This window comes from Phycodurus eques, chromosome 5 (assembly GCF_024500275.1).
Source record: "Phycodurus eques isolate BA_2022a chromosome 5, UOR_Pequ_1.1, whole genome shotgun sequence".
Classification (NCBI taxonomy): Eukaryota; Metazoa; Chordata; class Actinopteri; order Syngnathiformes; family Syngnathidae; genus Phycodurus; species Phycodurus eques.
In genome coordinates this window covers 11,124,462-11,141,435 of record NC_084529.1, presented here as the reverse complement: position 1 = coordinate 11,141,435, position 16,974 = coordinate 11,124,462, and the positions used below count along the sequence as shown (strand labels likewise).

Here is a 16,974-nt window from a genome sequence, read left to right as displayed (position 1 = left end):
GCCCCATTCATTCATTCCTTTACACCACAGGTGTCAAACTGGTGGCCCCGGGGGCCAGATCCGTGCCACCACATCACTTTATGTGGCCCGCGAAAGCAAATCAAAATTGCTCATTGTGTTCTGGTGTAATACCATTGAGATATAGCAAGCATTTTTTTATCATTACCAATCCCGCTTTGAAAAGAAATGTAATAGTGGAAAAACATGTTTTTATAGGCTTCTGATTTCAAAACTGGCTATTCATCAATGTGTTGTGTATACTGTATGTAATTACAGGATATGAGGTAATCTTTCATTTATATGGGTTCACAGTTGTAGCGGCTCTCCGAGTGATGTCATAACTACGATCTGGCCCGTGACAAAAAAATGTTGACACCCCTGCTTTACATGGATCAGTCGTCCTGGTCCATTTGTAGAAAAACAGCCCCAAAGCATGATCTTTACGCCCCTATGCTTCACAGTAGGTATGGTGTTCTTTGGCTGCAACTCAGCATTCTTTCTCCTCCAAACACGACAAGTTGAGTTATTACCAAAACGTTCTATATTGGTTTCATCTGACCATATGACATTCTCCCAATCCTCTTCTGGATCATCCAAATGCTCTCTAGCAAACTTCAGACGGGTCTTCACATGTATTGGCTTAAGCAGGGAGACACGTCTGGGACTGCATGATTTGAGTCCCTGGCGGCGTAGTGTGTTACTGATGGTAGCCTTTGTTACTTTGGTCCCAGATCTCTACTGGTCATTCACTAGGTCCCCCGTGTGGTTGTGGGATTTTTGCTCACCGTTCTTGTGATCATTTTGACCACACGGGGTGAGGTCTTGCGTGGAGCCCCAGATCGAGGGAGATTATCAGAATCATCTTTATTTGCCAAGTATGTCCAAAACACACAAGGAATTTGTCTCCGGTAGTTGGAGCCGCTCTAGTACAACAGACAGTCAACAGATTTACAATTTTCACTGGTCTTGTTTGTCTTCCACTTTCTAATAATTGCTCCCACAGTTGATTTCTTCACACCAAACTGCTTACCTATTGCTTATTCAGTCTTCCCAGCCTGGTGCAGGTCAACAATTTTGTTTCTGGTGTCCTTTGAGAGCTCTTTGGTCTTGGCCATAGTGGAGATTGGCGTGTGACTGTTGGAGGTTGTGGACAGGTGTCTTTTATACTGATGAGTTCAAACAGGTGATGTTAATACAGGTAACGAGTGGAGGACAGAGGAGCCTCTTAAAGAAGTTACAGGTCTGTGAGAGCCAGAAATCTTGCTAGTTTGTAGCTGACCAAATACTTATTTTCCACCATAATTTGCTAATAAATTCTTTAAATATCACGTGATTTTCTGGATTCTTCTTTTTTTTCTTTCTCATTTTGTCTCTCATAGGTGAGCTATACCTATGATGAAAATTACAGGCATCTCTCATCTTTTTAAGTGGGAGAACTTGCACAATTGGTGGCTCACGAAATACTTTTTTGCCCCAGTGTGGGGGTTAGTTCCCTTGAAACAAGCAAAGAAAAATTGGTGATTGGTAAATCCCCCGATGCTGAATCGCGAGTATGCTGGGATTAGGGGTGGGCAATATATACCGCCTTTGATATAATCGTGACCGTTGCTTTAACGATATGCAATTTTACATTGAGTATTCATACCGTCTGTAAAAGAAAACAACCGAACTGGTGTATGGCATATAAGAGAGAGAAAGGAGGAAGTGCATGAAAGTCGTCATTCGCTGAATCAGCGGACATGATTTAGTCACGTGACTGAGTGGCAAGCAAAATAAACTCTCGCTCTCAAGCTAGTGGGCCGAGCAACCTTTTCAAGAGTTTAGCAGTTTAACAAGTGGGTGAATTGAAACAATGGACCTCAATGGAATGCATGTTGCCTGTAGTTTTTTTTGGGCCAACCGGAAAATGACACAGGCCACTCGATGTATGTGCTGGCTTCATTAATGCGGCCAGTTTAAAAGCAAAACGAAAGCAATGGACGGTGTTATTTCAAGTCTATGTTCACTGGTAATTTATTCATTTTGGCTAACATTTCCAAAGAAAACTGTGCTGCCAAAGTCATCCGACTGCTGGTGAGGTGGAGAAGTTAGCTAGCATAGCCCTACTGCAGCAACTGTTTGTGAATAAATATTTCACTCAGCCATCACCGATCACCCACTGCTTTACTTATTTAAACCCTGTACTGAATAGAGCTGCTAAACTTGTCAGCGGGAATTTAAAAAAAAAAAGACTCCGCGGTCAGGACGTCACAGCTCATCCTTTGAAAATTATGTGTGCGCGTGCGTGTTAAACTTATCTTTTTTCCATTTTAGTCTTCATAAGAAACACGTAGTCATGTGTAAAGGCTTTAAAACTTTATGCAGCTCGTAAATCTAATTTACCTCATGGGATGAATAAAGTATCCATCCATATAGGCCTGTCACGATAATTAGTGTATCGACTTACCATTCGATAAATAAAATGGACACAATAGTTTTTCCGTACTCGATAAATTGTCATTGTTGTGGTGAGCCGGCATGCATATCGCAAATTGAACCGACAGAGTTGGACGGCTGTGTCATTAGCCGCTAGTGGGCTCATGGAACGCCAGCAGACCAGTACACTTTTGTCAGTGTTGACGCCGTCCTGTACTCCACACTCAAAAGGCTTTCTCCATATGTAGCATGTAGAACAGAGGCACTTAAAAGAAAGTTAGCTGTTTGTTATCACGAGTTAACAAGCTAGCCTGCGAGCTAACAAGCTTACAAGTTGAGCTAAACCTCTCGCTCTACCGCTGCAATGTCGATTAAAACATCATCGCTTTGCTCCATGTTGTTGTGTGTGTTAGTCTCTAATTAACAAAAACTTGGGAACGTTAACTATTTATCAAGCATAACCTCAGTGGCACACGTTATTCAATAAGTAGTTGACGACACCGAACGTCAACGTATATTTGATTGACCGGTGAAGGGCTCGTCTTCAGCGGACCAACCACACACTAGCGGGGTTTACATGGAGACTTTTTGTCATTCTGATTGAAATCATTTTGATTGAAAATCTCTGGTCAACTGTTTACATGTGACGTGATATATTGTGATCGAGTGTATACATGATGTGGGCTACCTTTATAAATTTAATTGTGAGCGTCATGTCATTTATCAAGATGGAGGTCTGTCTGTTCAGCACAGTAGTAGTAGTAGGATTGTTTTTATTTCTTTAATAAAACAAACATTTGATTAAAAAACAACTTAAGTAGTTAAAAATATCTCGATCGCATACGAGCTCCATCAGCAGCCGCCATATTTACAATGTGTGTAAATGATGACATTTCACGCATTTACGTCGATACGAAGCATGCGCAGAGACGAAACATGCGCAGACACATCTTTTTCCAGCTTTAATCAGAATGACGAAAATTAACTTCTGAACAGTTTGTCAAAAGGAATAGTCCATCCCTGTGGAACTGAATAAAATTCCATTTGGATTCTGCCTGTTTATTCCGATTGAGGATTATGGAGCATTTTCATTCAGTTTGGGCTTCTAAACCGATAATAATCGTAATAGAATGCTCCATGTAAACCTCTTTATTCTTTATTTCAGACCCAGGGGGCTCCATATTGCGAAACAGGAAATTATAATAATAAGAACAACAACAATAATAATGCTAATTTAAAAGCAGTAAAATAAATACTACAAAATAATGACGGTTGGCCTTATTTTTCATGATTACAGAGGCATTAAAAAACAGCAATTTTATCGTTTATCATGATAGTTTTTGGGAAAATATATAATTTGTAAAAAACTATCCTGACGGGCCTCCATCCATCCATCCACGACTTCCTTTAAAGAAAAGATAAGAAAATCTGCAAAACACACGTAGAAAACCCTTGTAATTTAGCAAACACGTGCAATATAACAAAAACAAGCAAATATTGGCAAGACAAAAAGAACGCCATCAACTACATTTCTTTCTGAAGTGTTCTCGCCAAGTTTGTATGCCATTGTGTGCTGTAGTGACAAACTTGATTATATTTTTGATTATAGTTACATAATACACAAGTTTTTGACATTTGTTTACTTTATTTAAAATGTCTTTTTTTTTTTTTTTTTTACAAAAGCTTAACAAATACTATTGCGCAAAGCTGATTTGCCATATTCTCCTGTATACAGCCTTGACATAACTAGTTATTCATTTTTCAATATTGACAATGGTCTTGTGCAATGTTTTGCAGATGTATGAACCACTTTCAAAAATAAACGACCTGTTGTTTTGAAACACTTTCTATTAATAAATGTTATGGAAAGCAAGTAGAGATGTACATCGTTTTATTAGGATATGGTCAAATTGTTATTGTAAAATGAAAGAAAAAAAAAAAAAAAAAAAAAACCCTAGCAGGGTTCCATTGTGTATTTTATTTGGTTATATCTTTTTGTCGAAGAAATATCGCTACAAATAAACATTTATTTAATTTAAAATGTATCTTCTCTTCCATTTCGATAGGTAATCATCTTTATCGCTATTCAAAAGTACTGGAAGCTCATCTTGGTGACCCAAAGCCCCGCCCCCTACCAGCCTGTCCACATCTCTCTTGGGCTAAGCCGCAGCCCGTCAATGAGACAGCGCCCAGGTGGGATTGAATAGACTCCAGTGATGTTCATCTGTACAGTCAAGATAGATAATTTAGTGATACACAGCAGGAACGTATGGATGCATTGGTCCATATTTCACTGGAAATTTCACTGGATGCATGTTACCTTTCAGTTCAGTAGTGACGACGAGATGAAGCTTCATGAGGCATCGTAACACTTCAGCCATTGGTTCGAGTAATGGTTCATTTCTTGATGCTTCATGTGCACACGAAAACACCCACTTAAGTTACAGCTGTATCTTAACCACGGGGTACACCTCCAACAACCACGCGATGCATTGCATTTTTGGGTCTTATTGGCTCTTGTGAATGACTGTATTATAAAACACTGTTTGACCAAGTAGTTTCCCGACATAAAGTGTACAATTATTTTTGAACATATTCTGTGCGTGTAAAATGTTCATAATTTCTGACATGGCAAGTTGTTTTTTTCTGTCACTTTCAGAAACTGGCATAGGACTTTTAAAGTGCTTATTCAGAAATAACAGTTTATCAAGTGATTCATTCAAGAGCAAGTTTATGTAAATTGCGGTACAGTAATTTTTCCTCTCCCAGTGAGGGTTTTTTTGTACCCTCCTTTCTTGGAACGCAATAAACACACCACCTTCGAATAAAATGATGGAAAATACAGTTCTTGATAAACAAACCTAATTAATAACCCTCAACTCATGATAGTTATTTATCAGTCGCTGTCCTGCCTGAGGTGCCAACTCACACGACCACCATCCCGCAGGTTAAGGTTGAGTGCACCTACCACTCGACTGCGAGGAGTGATGTTTGGCACCGTGCGAGCTGTCATCAGTTATGCTTGCTCTCTCAACTGTCCAAGCTATCTCCACACTCTATAAATGCTATAAAAACCCTCCAAAGTTTAGTAGCCTATACAAACTATAAAATCTTGATCCAAACTCTGAGCTGACCTATGGGGCGGGGGGACATTATTTTGTATTTTTTTTTTAATGGTGCCAGGATGAGGGGATTACATTTCTGTCAAACCTCACGCAGTTAATTTTCGGGCGTCATCACTTCTAGCTTCTGAAGCAAGCCTTGATTAGGCGCTTTGCGGAAACGCTCCCTTCCTTACCTGACACACACTTCGAAGACTCTGGACATCTCATTGCATCTCTACAGTTTAGCAAATGTAATGAATCCATTGATGGACTGTCACCATTATGCACACTGCCAACTTTGAATTTTAGAGGAGGTTTGAGCTTGGAATTAGTGTTTTTTTTGTTTTGTTTTTTTATCTTGTGTGCACCCTTCTCTGTGCTTTCAGTAACCTATGGAAGCACCAGAAGCTTCTGTCTGTGGATCTGGACAAGGTGGCACTGCCAAATGTGAGGCCTTACCGTCCCCAGGTCCGACCTTTATCCCCTGGGGAGAGTGGAGCCTGGGACATCCCTGGAGGTGAGTTTCCCCCCCCCCCCCCCCAAACTGGGTTTTAAAATGTCTGAATCAAGTACTGTATACTTTATGAATGGAACATTTTGGATTTACAGTTAATGTGGTTGCAGGCATAAATCACGTTTGGAAATCCATTCATTGTCCCTTTGAAAGTAAAATATGATCTTATCACCAGTTGGAACAAGGCCCATAACTCTAACAGTGCACCACTAATTATGATCCACATACTGTTTTTGCAAAATTCTCTTTAACTCAGAATTGGTGCCTGAAATTTCAGAATTGAAAATCCACTACACACTGTTACGAAATATGGCTGTTTTCAATGAATAGTGTGCTTGATTGATGCAGAAAAGTAGCATAAAACAGTGGTTTTGCACGAGGCGCACCTCCCCTGGGGGGTGCCAGTGAACTTCAGTGATGGTGCTGCAGTTAAGGTAAAAAAAAAAAGTTTACAAATATTTTAAACCTGCTGAGCTAAGAATCTAAGATTGGCGAAATAGATGATTTTTAGTTCTTAGGATGAGAGAGCAGACAGTCTGTGGAGACCAGAAAATCCCAAAAACAGACTCCAGAAATGATTAAAAGTTTTAAATACAATGTAGAGATAACATTATACAGTGCATGCCACGACTTAAGAGTTTAATTGGTTTTGTGACCACGATTGTAACGATCCAAACACTCGTGTCTCAAATCATCTTTCCCCATTGAAATGAATGGAAATGCCATTACCATTCCAGCCCTTGTGCGCTTTCTGTTGTGCATGCCTTGGTCACTGGTCACTTGTCTTTGTTTTATGTTTACTTGACAATTAATTTAAACTGGGAGTGGCAGTAAACAGCTTGAAGCCTCTTTTTTTCAGAAATTTGCACTATGTGTCAAACTGCTGATTGTTGAGTTGAGCTGGCTGACAACAAAGCTGTACAAAACAAAGTCTGGACATGCTTAAAAAGGGACCGCACTGCTTCGTCAATGTTAGCTTCTCCATTTCTGCCCGTTTATACTACAGGCCTGCAGTAGCCTTGGTCAGTTGTAAGTGTTTTTTGGCAAAATATTTTGTTGTGGGCTGTTACGCTCATTCTGGACAGGACATACAAATGCACCGTTTCTTGTCTTAATAATGGTAGCGTATTTCTCTTATAGTTCACTAACTGGCCATGATAAAAATCTCAGATTAACATAATATATATATCGTGAAGTAACTTACAGATGATGAAGTTTGTAAATGGTAAATTGTATTGCCTTATGTCAAGCTGGGTAACAATACGGCGGCCGTGCATGTCTCTTTCCAGACTTTCCTGTATATGGTTTCAGCTGGCACCATTTCGGTACCGCGTCACAAATTTTTGCTTTCGGTCGAGCAACGGCTATTATCTCAAAAAGCTTTTAAGTCAAGGTTACAGCTGTACATAAAATGTATTCCATGATAGCCTTTGCCTCTGCGTAATTTTGTTGGTCGTTTTATTTAAAACTTAATACTCTCTAACACTAATATACTGTAACATTTTTGTCATTAAATATGACTTTCATAACCAAATCCAGGATGTTCATGTAATACTGGGTTGTTACAGTATATTAGTTGTATCTGAAAATGCTTCCTGTGACATTTGACCTTCCATTCCATGTCCACAGGAATAATGCCTGGTCGCTACAACCAAGAAGTGGGCCAGACCATCCCAGTCTTTGCCTTCCTGGGCGCGATGGTCGTCCTGTCCTTTTTCGTGGTCCAGCTCACAAAAGCCAAGAGCAAACCCAAGCGCAGGAAACCCCGCATCAAACGCCCCACATACTTGCAGCAGACAACAAATGGGAAAAACCCCACTGTTTGACCAATTTGGACATATGGTTGGACAACTGGATGTGCCTCCATCATGCGTAAATTGCTTAAGGAACCGTGAACATGTGAAGCACACAAAACGTCAAATGACGTCTAGAGGAAGACATGTTTGACACCTGGAGGCTCTACAATAATTTGTGTACACAAAGTGTCTTGAATGCGACAACCCGTTTTTGTGCCAATTGTCCATTCAAGCTGTCTCTGCATTTGTGGTGTCATGAACTGTACACATACAATTGGGCTCTCATCCATCTAGACAGCCATTTTTTTAACCCTCCTTTTCCTCTCTGCTCGAGATTATTTGACCAAATTGAAATGTTTGACTTTATATTTATTACATTGTTTTGTACCCTATGCATGTGTACACACACGCAGGCATACAAATGCCCCCACCCCAAAATGTATGCATACACAAAAGAAACACTTCACACACACAGAATAATAGATACTTCCCATATCAGAATCCTTCAAAAATCACGCTGTACACCCATTTCTATACCTGTATTTTATTTTATTTTTTCAGTTTTTAAACTTTGTACTGTAATTTCTGTTTGTATATTCTATTGATCTCCTCAAAAACAACAGTAAGAGACTTGTTTAAATATACTTAATCAAAAAATGAAAATAAAGCATAATGAAACATACCCTGTACTTTACTCCTAGACAAGCTCCCATTTAAATGTGTAAAAAAAAAAAAAAAAAGTCAGTAGCGATTGAATGGTGGTAGTGCTAGCTGTGGTCTGTTAGGACAAAGTAATGAAATGCAACCTCTAGCATTGGTTTTGTCACATTTCATGTTGCAAGCATTGTTGCTTTTGTGGGTACCTCAAATGCATTACTTCATATTTATATGAACAAGTTAGTATAAAGTGTGTCAATGAGAAATATGCCTCACTTTGTGACACTCTTTCTAGCTTTATGAAATTTGAAGTGTGACCACATGCTCCATAGGGTGCCAAAACTGGATCATGCATAAACCTCAATCATCATATCAAGCCCCAGCAGCACTTTTTGTACAAGTAAAAAGAGCTGTTCCACTTTCTCTTTCGTGGGCCATTATCTTTCTGCCGTTCTTAGTTGGGCTGCAGCTATCAAATAAAATTGATTATTCTATTGATTATTTCATTGACTAATCGTTTAAAAATGTATTTCATGTTTTAATTTTTTCCCCAATTCCTGTTTATTAACAGATTATTTTTGTATTTGGTAATGTTTAATAAATAAAATCAAATAACTAAGAAATATGACAAGAGGGAGTAATGTACTCACCAATCTTTTTGTAATAGCGCTACTTCTTGGGTGCTAATTCAGGTGAAGGGCTACTAGTTTGATATACAGTACTCGTCTGAGGCTGCTCCAGGTTGAACTACAGTATATTGTCAGTTTGTAATTGATTAAACTGACATTTTTTTCCATTGATTATGATTCAGTTGCTGGTTTGGTCTGTAATGTCAGAAAAAAAGGCAAAAACGTCAGTATTTTTCAAAGTAAAATCAGGTATTTGCAAATTTGTTATTTTGATTAAACAAAAATATAATCAGTCTGCTATCACGGAGGATGTCAGAAATTGGAATATTTACTGTTGAGAGGCTGGAATCAGAGGATTTAGACAATTTTAAGTTAAACAATGGCTGTAAACCTGTAGGTTTTAAACTTTTTACATCCAGTACCACGTCAAGAAATACTTTGCTCTCAAAGTGCCACCATAATAACTAACATTAAATTAGTCACGTATTAGGGCCAAGTGTTCATCGAAATTGAGGCAGATTGTATTCCAAAAAAGTATACTTGTTATTGAAAACCTTTGTAACATTAACACTGTGCTTTAATATAGGAAAGTAAACTGCGGTTAAATAATGATACATATTAAAATTATTGCACACAAAGGTTCAACTGTAAGTATTGTACATATGTCTGTAAACAAACCATTTTAAAAGATAAGCTGCAAATGTATTATATGTAAAAATTAAATACAACTGATCTGTACATAGGGCGCCACGGTGGACGACTGTTTAGCACATCTGCCTCACAGTTCTGAGGGCAAGGGTTGAAATCTGGCCTTCCCCGTGTGGAGTTTGCATGTTCTCCCTGTGCCTGCATGGGTTTTCTCCAGGTACTCCGGTTTCCTCCAACATCCCCAAAACATGCATGGTAGCTTAACTGAAGACTCGAAATTGCCCGTAGGTGTGAATGTGAATTGTTGTTTCTCTATCTGTTGCGATTGGCTGGCGCCCAGTTCAGGGTGTACCCCGCCTCTCACCCATAGTCGCCTGGGATAGGCTCCAGCACACCTGCGACCCTAGTGGGTAAAAGAGAAAATTGATGGATGGATGAACTGTACTTAACAAATGTACTGTATTGGATTAAAAAAAAAAAAAAAGTACATACAAAAAGAAATACACAGAAGGTCAAGAATTACAAAACACTTAACATCCACTTTTCATACCATGGTTGAAATGTTTTTTTTTGTTTTGTTTTGTTTTTGGGGGGGGGGGGGGGGTGCAGTTCTGTCATGAGAATGCTGAGTATGGCTTCTGTTACCATGTACCTGGGGCTGTAACATGGCAAGTGGCTACTCCGTATTACCAACTTAGTGACATTGACACTATATTTAGTGACGTACAACCCGTCTGGCAATTTATTTTTTAAAGCAACAATCTAGCATTTTGTGCTGTCATTGGAGGGTTTTGGAGACTGAAACTCCCTCCAGAAGCAGATGTTCACCCCTCTGCATCCCGACTGCAAATGAATAGGGCTTGGGCGAAGTCACCGCTGGCTAACTCAACCCAGTTTAACCGTAGTGTGGTACCACATCCATACATCCATTTTCTAAAGCACTTATCCACAATTCAGCAAAATTCAGAACGGCTCAGTTAGAAACACATTTTCAGAAATAGGCAGCTGTTGTTTAATTTCACACTTGTTGGGTTGGCAGGCCCTTCAGAAAGCCTCAGACAGTATTTGCATACAAGCACTTTTAAGAGTCAACTTTAATATGTCCCCTGAAATCTCTGTGGTGTTTGTATCAGCCCCCAGCAAAGTGATGAATGGATGGATAAATGAATATTTACAGTGAATGCAAGTTTTATTTGAAAAAATAAATAAATTTAAAAAAGAATAATTAGAGTATGGTATACTGTATCGTTTGAACATGTCCTTTGATTAGGAAGTCTTGGCAGATATTTCACTAGCATCTAATGACTGAGAAGGGAAGTTTTGAGACAATATTTTGGATAGTTACAAAGCTTTATTGGGAACCAATATTTACATTTCTTGCTGCTGGCTGTTTAGGGTCTAGATTAATTAATATCATTAGTCCCTCAGGGATTTAGTGTTAGTTATTAGCTCAAATCAGTGATGCAAAGTTGATGTCATCAGAGGTGATGTGCATCTGTGTGCAACAGGTCTGAGCCCTGACTGCTTTTCCAAGACTAATCGGCCAGGTCAGCCTGTGAATCTGTCACCCGTCCACACTGGAGAACTAATCTCCCCAGGAACCTTGGGAAAGTGGGACATGCCTGTGGGTCCAGCTAGCTGTTCTAACAAGATTTGGGAAAGCTGGTGGTGAGTGGAGGTCACATGCCCTTTTCGCTTCAAGGTTCCCAGGTGCCAGAATGTTCCTGTCTCGACAATCAGGTCAACCGCTCACATACTGAAGAGGCAGTTGAAGGAGACAGCATGGCGACATGGTTCAACATGGCATGTTGAACCATGTCGCCCCACCATCCCGTCACATTCTGCTCCTCCATTATAGCCTACGTCCCAGAAGCCTTTATTGCTCACATCCATGTCCACAAGAGGGCCTACCAAACATCAAACCCCAGCTCCCCCGTGGAAGATTAAAACATGTGTCATGTGCTCAAGATATTTAAATTGTGACCTTACTTAGATCTTGACTGTAATACCTGTGACCCGTGACCACGTAAGCCATTTAGAGACATCCTGTCCAAACCACAAGATTACAATTGCAGCATCTTAACCATTTTTCCTGGCCTTTTGAATTAATCTGGACTCAGTCAACCAGGATGACCAGGATTGTAACAGAACAACAAAAATAGACCGTGGTCATCAGTGACGGTGGTCTGCTCTGTCTTGTGGGTTTATATCTATTTTTATAGCAAGTTGTATGGAACTTTGAATTCCTGCTGGAGTTGATAGATCAAATGTTTCTCACTCAATTTATTTGAGTCATCCCTCCACCCTTCTACAGTATATATACAGTAACATTTCTATAAATAGTTCTGTCATAATTCTTGAAGATTAGTTTTGGGAAATTTTTCTTTGTGTGCGTGTGTCTGTGCGTGCATATGTGACTCGTTTATCCTCAAACAGGTTTATCCTGTTTTTTTTTTTTGGTCTTCTTTTTGTTTTTGTTTTTTTATGTTTAGTGGTGTTTTCCCTTCCAAAGCAAGAAATTCAATCACAGCTCTTTGCTTTTGATGGGCATCCAACAATTACGTCATTTCTGAAGTTTTGTTTAAGCTCTTCAGCTTAAACAAAACTTCATTAAAAAAAAAACCTTCAAGCAAGTATTTAAACTACAAAATGCCGCTCTGAAAATGTCAGAATTAAAAAAATATATTACAGAGTTAAATTAAATTTGGCTCAAGTCAATACTTTTTGACTGGCCCTCGTACATTAATGCCGCGTTGAATGGTTGCGAAAAAATGAATGTGTAGTGTACACTTAAAGCCAGATCTCATGGGATTACCTTTCAGGTAAGAATGAACTTACTTTATTGTATTTGGCCATCATAACATGATTTTTCAAATAGAATTTACTGACTTTGTGGCCAATGCTATCAAGTCCTTATGGGAATAATACTACCCATTCCCTTTGTGAAATTTGCCTCCAAACAAAGAAGTCTTTCCTATTTAACTAATTTGTACAATGGTCGAATGGTTAGCACATCTGCGTGACAGTCATGAGGTTAGGGTTTGAATATTACTCTGGCCTTCCGATGTGGAGTTTGCATGTTGCCTGTTCTCCCTGTGCTTAAGTGGGTTTTCTCAGGGTAAGCTACTCTGAGTTCTGGCCACATTCCAAAAACATGCTTCTTAGGTCAGTTGAAGACTACATTTTCCTTAGATGTCAATGTGAAAGTTTATTTTGTCTATATGTGCCCTGCGATTGGCTGGCGAACAAGCCAGGGTGCCTCTCAGCTGGGATAGGCTCCAGCTTACTACAGTATGATCCTAATGATAGAAAATTCATAGATGGATGGATGATTTGTTAGATTTTATGTTTATATATATATATATTCTTAGATTTTTCGTACAGTCGCCACTTTAATGTTTAAGACCATCAAACAAACTGGTTGAACTTAAAATGCTGTTTTTAAATGGTGATTTTGTTTATTAAAGAAAACAAATGTATTCAAAGTTACTTGATCCTGGGTGGAAAGTAATTACTACCCCCCTTATTAAATCATGTATCAAGTCAGAATCAGAATCATCTTTATTTGCCAAGTATGTACAATAAACACACAAGGAATTTGTCTCCGGTAGTTGGAGCCGCTCTAGTACGACAACAGACAGTCAGCTGACAGAGAACACTTTTGAGACATAAAGACATTGACAAAAAAAACAGTCACTGAGCAATAAAGGGTTGCTAGGTATCTGGTAATGCCGGTACAAATGTTTATTTTTTTATTCATTTATTTTTTTGACAATGGTGCAAAACGTTGCAGAGTCCTTTAGCACTTAGAGCAATTTGAATGACCAATATAGCAATAGTCCGGTGCAATGAGCATTGTGCAAAGGGTGCCGAGACTTCAAGCGAGTAGTGCAATAATCTGGGACAATGTTGATCGTGCAAATGTTGCAGATACTCCTCAGTCAGTGTGCAAATGGAGCAGATGCTACTCTGGCATGAGTGGCCAGTATATGCAAATAGTGCAGCGTGGCGAGACAACGACAGTGAGTGCACGAGTAATGTATAATTGGCCCCACAGAAATGTGACAACAAACTCAAGACAAAAAATTGCCAGCAACAATTGTGGCTAATCACAATATCTGGTTAATTTTCATTGATCACACCCGAAGTCTGATTACCTTTATACCTGTTCAATCAAGAAATCACATCAACAGAATCTGTCTGAACAAAATCAAGTCTGACAAAAGATCTAAAAAAAAGCTGTAACAAAATGACACGATCCAAAGAAATTCCAGAACAGTCAAGAAATAAAGTAATTGGCATCTATCAGTCTGGAAAGGTTTACAAAAGCCATTTCTAAAGCTTTAGGATTCCAACAAACCATAGGGAGAGCCATTATCCTCAAGTGGAGAAAACATGGAACAGTGGTGAACCTTCCCAGGAGTGGCCGGCGTACAAAGAGAGAGAGAACAGCAATGACTCATCCAGGAGGCCACAAATGAACTCAGGACAACTTCTAAAGAACTGCAGGCCTCCCTTGCCTCAAGGTCAGTGTTTATGACACAACAATAAGGAAGGGACTGGGCAAAAATGGCATCCATGGCAGAGTTCCAAGGTGAAAATCATTGATGACTAAAAAGAACATAAAGGCGGATCTTACTTTTGTAAAAAAAAAAAAAAAGAAACATCTGAATGATTTCAAAGACTTTTTTGAGAATATTATATGGACTGATTAGATAAAAATGTAGCTTTTTGGAAGGTGTGTGTCTCGTTACATCTAGCACATGTAGCACAGCATTTCAGAAAAAGAACATCATACCAACTGTCAAACATGGCTGTGGTAGTGTGATGGTGTTGGCCCACTTTGCTCCTTCAGGACCTGGACAACTTGTTGTGATTGATGGAACCATGAATTTTGCTTTTTAACAGAAAATCCTGAAGGAGAATGCTAAGCCATCAGTTTGTGACGTCAAGCTCAAGCAATTGGGTTCTGTGGCAGGATAACGATCCACAACACGGCAGCAGGTCGACATTAGAATAGCTTAAAAAAACAAAATGAAGGTTTTGGAGCGACCTCGTCAAAGTCCAGACTTGAATCTGATTGAAATACAGTGGCATGACCTTAAAAAGGCCGTTCATGCTAAAAAATCCTAAATTTTTGTTGAATTCAAACACTTCTGCAAGGAAGAGTGGCCACAATATCTCCAGAGAGATGTGAAAGACTCATTGCCAGATTTCAGTTGTTGCTGCTGAGGATGGCCCAACTACTTATTAGATTTAGGGGGCCATTACTTTTTCACACAGGGCCAGGTAACTGAAGTATTTTTTTCCTTAATAAATGAAATAACAATTCAAAAGCAACATTTTAAGTTCACTTGGGTTATATTTGTCTGATAGTTCACATTTGTCTGATGATCTTGTTAGAGGTTAGGAAAAGAGAACAAGGAAAAGTCACCAAAAGTACAAACCTCTATTGCCTTGGTTCTTTTATTCTTGTCGAGGTAAAACTACAATGATTCGGCCGAATGGAAACTTTAACAATTTATTTGAAAATAAAACCTCAAGCAATACGGTTGGAAAAAGTTCAGCGCTGGGCTCTCCCCCACTTGGTTCAGAACAACGCCCGTGGAAAAGAGCCCCGCCCAAGCTTCAGCCTGCTTGTTTCGTGGGCAAAACTGCTTCCCGTCGTGACGTTATGCAGGCTCGGACCAATCCTAGCTTTGCCTGTGTACGAGGTTCGGAAATTCCATCCGATGCTCGCATCGCGCCCTGAGACCGCGGCACCCAGAGACAGAGCGTGCTCCCACTTTCTATAACGTTACGAATGAACGTGTTGGCTATCGCTAGGGATACGTCAGTACATCCGCCATATTGAATGTGTCAGTTTTACGAGTGGCACACACACCAACAACGCTCTGAGTTACCGAAGTTTCCGGGGTGCAGATAGTGCACCCAACTTCCCAACGCACCTTATGTCGATATGTTGTGCGTTTGTTGTGTCAGTGCGACTAAGTGTCATGGAATTATATGTTTGTAAGGATATCTGGATGTATATCTGTAATGGGATGTATCAAACAAAAGTGTATACAGTGTTGTGTAAGCGTGCAGCCAGACATTTCTATCAATCTTAAACAAAGTTGGGAAACTATGCAAAAATATAAGAGTTTGAGAATGGGGCCAATACTTTTTCACAGCACTGTATGTAGCAAAAGGCTGATGCGAACTACATTAATCAAAACACACCCAGAGGTGGATAGATAGAGTGCGATTCAAGCTAATTGCTAGTGATGTTACGAGCCTCCGAGGCGTGTGTCGGGTAATGGAAGGGGCGTTTAGAGGCTTGCTTCATTTAGGGGGAGGAAGTGATGACATCCGAAACCGCGTTGCCCGGCTGTACCACGTGACCGATTCGGGAAGCGCTTCAGAGTTTGCCGCAAGGTTTGACATAGCTTGGACAGTCGAGATAGCGATTAGCTTGTAAATAAGCACTTTCAAAGTCGTCTGGGCGCTTAAGCCCATGCCATTTTCCCAAAGTGCCATACCAGTGATGATGAACCTTTTACGCACACAAAGTACAATAAAAAATAATATATTTTACACTTTGTCAGGAAATTACTTGCAAAAATGCAGCAAATCACATGTGGTTAAGATACAGCTGCCTGTGATTATGCACATGGCCAGCAGATGGTTGCATGTGCACATGAAGCATCAAGAAATTAACCATTACTCGAACCAATGGGTGAAGTGTTACGGTGCTTCTTGAAGCTTCATCTCGCCATCACTACTAATCGTCGATAAAACAAAGGAGCGAAAACACTAACACAAAGAGTTACAACAAAAGGTGTTGCAAAAGAAGTAACAGAAAAACAGCTGTAGCGATGAATAACGAGATAAGAATTAGCGCAAAGAATAACCCTAAATACTCTAACAAGAAACAAAGGCGAAATAAAACACACTAAGGGAGCAGTTTCTGGACTACGCAAGTCCAGAGAACTGAACAGAAACAAGATGACAAAAGTATATTCTAATTTATTTAGATGTACCTGTAGAAAAAGGCTGGTTCCAGGGTGACAACAGTTGACAACCAATGGTCTATATGACTCTACTATAACATTGGTTCTCAACCGTTATCAGCCTGGGAACTGCATTTTTCTATTGTTGCGAAGTCGCAACGCACTATTACAGATGTTAGGAACAATAAAGAACATGTATTGTTCAAATAATAGCCTTTG

General features: G+C 39.6%; 1 protein-coding gene across 1 annotated transcript in view; it reads left to right on the top strand.

Annotated features, from left to right (window-relative positions):
* mbtps1 (membrane-bound transcription factor peptidase, site 1) overlaps positions 1–8,511 on the top strand; it is a 56,394-nt gene extending 47,883 nt beyond the window's left edge. The window contains exons 21-23 of the mRNA XM_061677475.1: positions 4,482–4,608; positions 5,906–6,036; positions 7,663–8,511. Coding sequence (XP_061533459.1) covers positions 4,482–4,608; positions 5,906–6,036; positions 7,663–7,859 — 455 coding nt within the window. The 3' untranslated portion in view covers positions 7,860–8,511. The remainder of the gene's footprint in view (positions 1–4,481; positions 4,609–5,905; positions 6,037–7,662) is intronic.
* Positions 8,512–16,974: the final 8,463 nt, after the last annotated feature.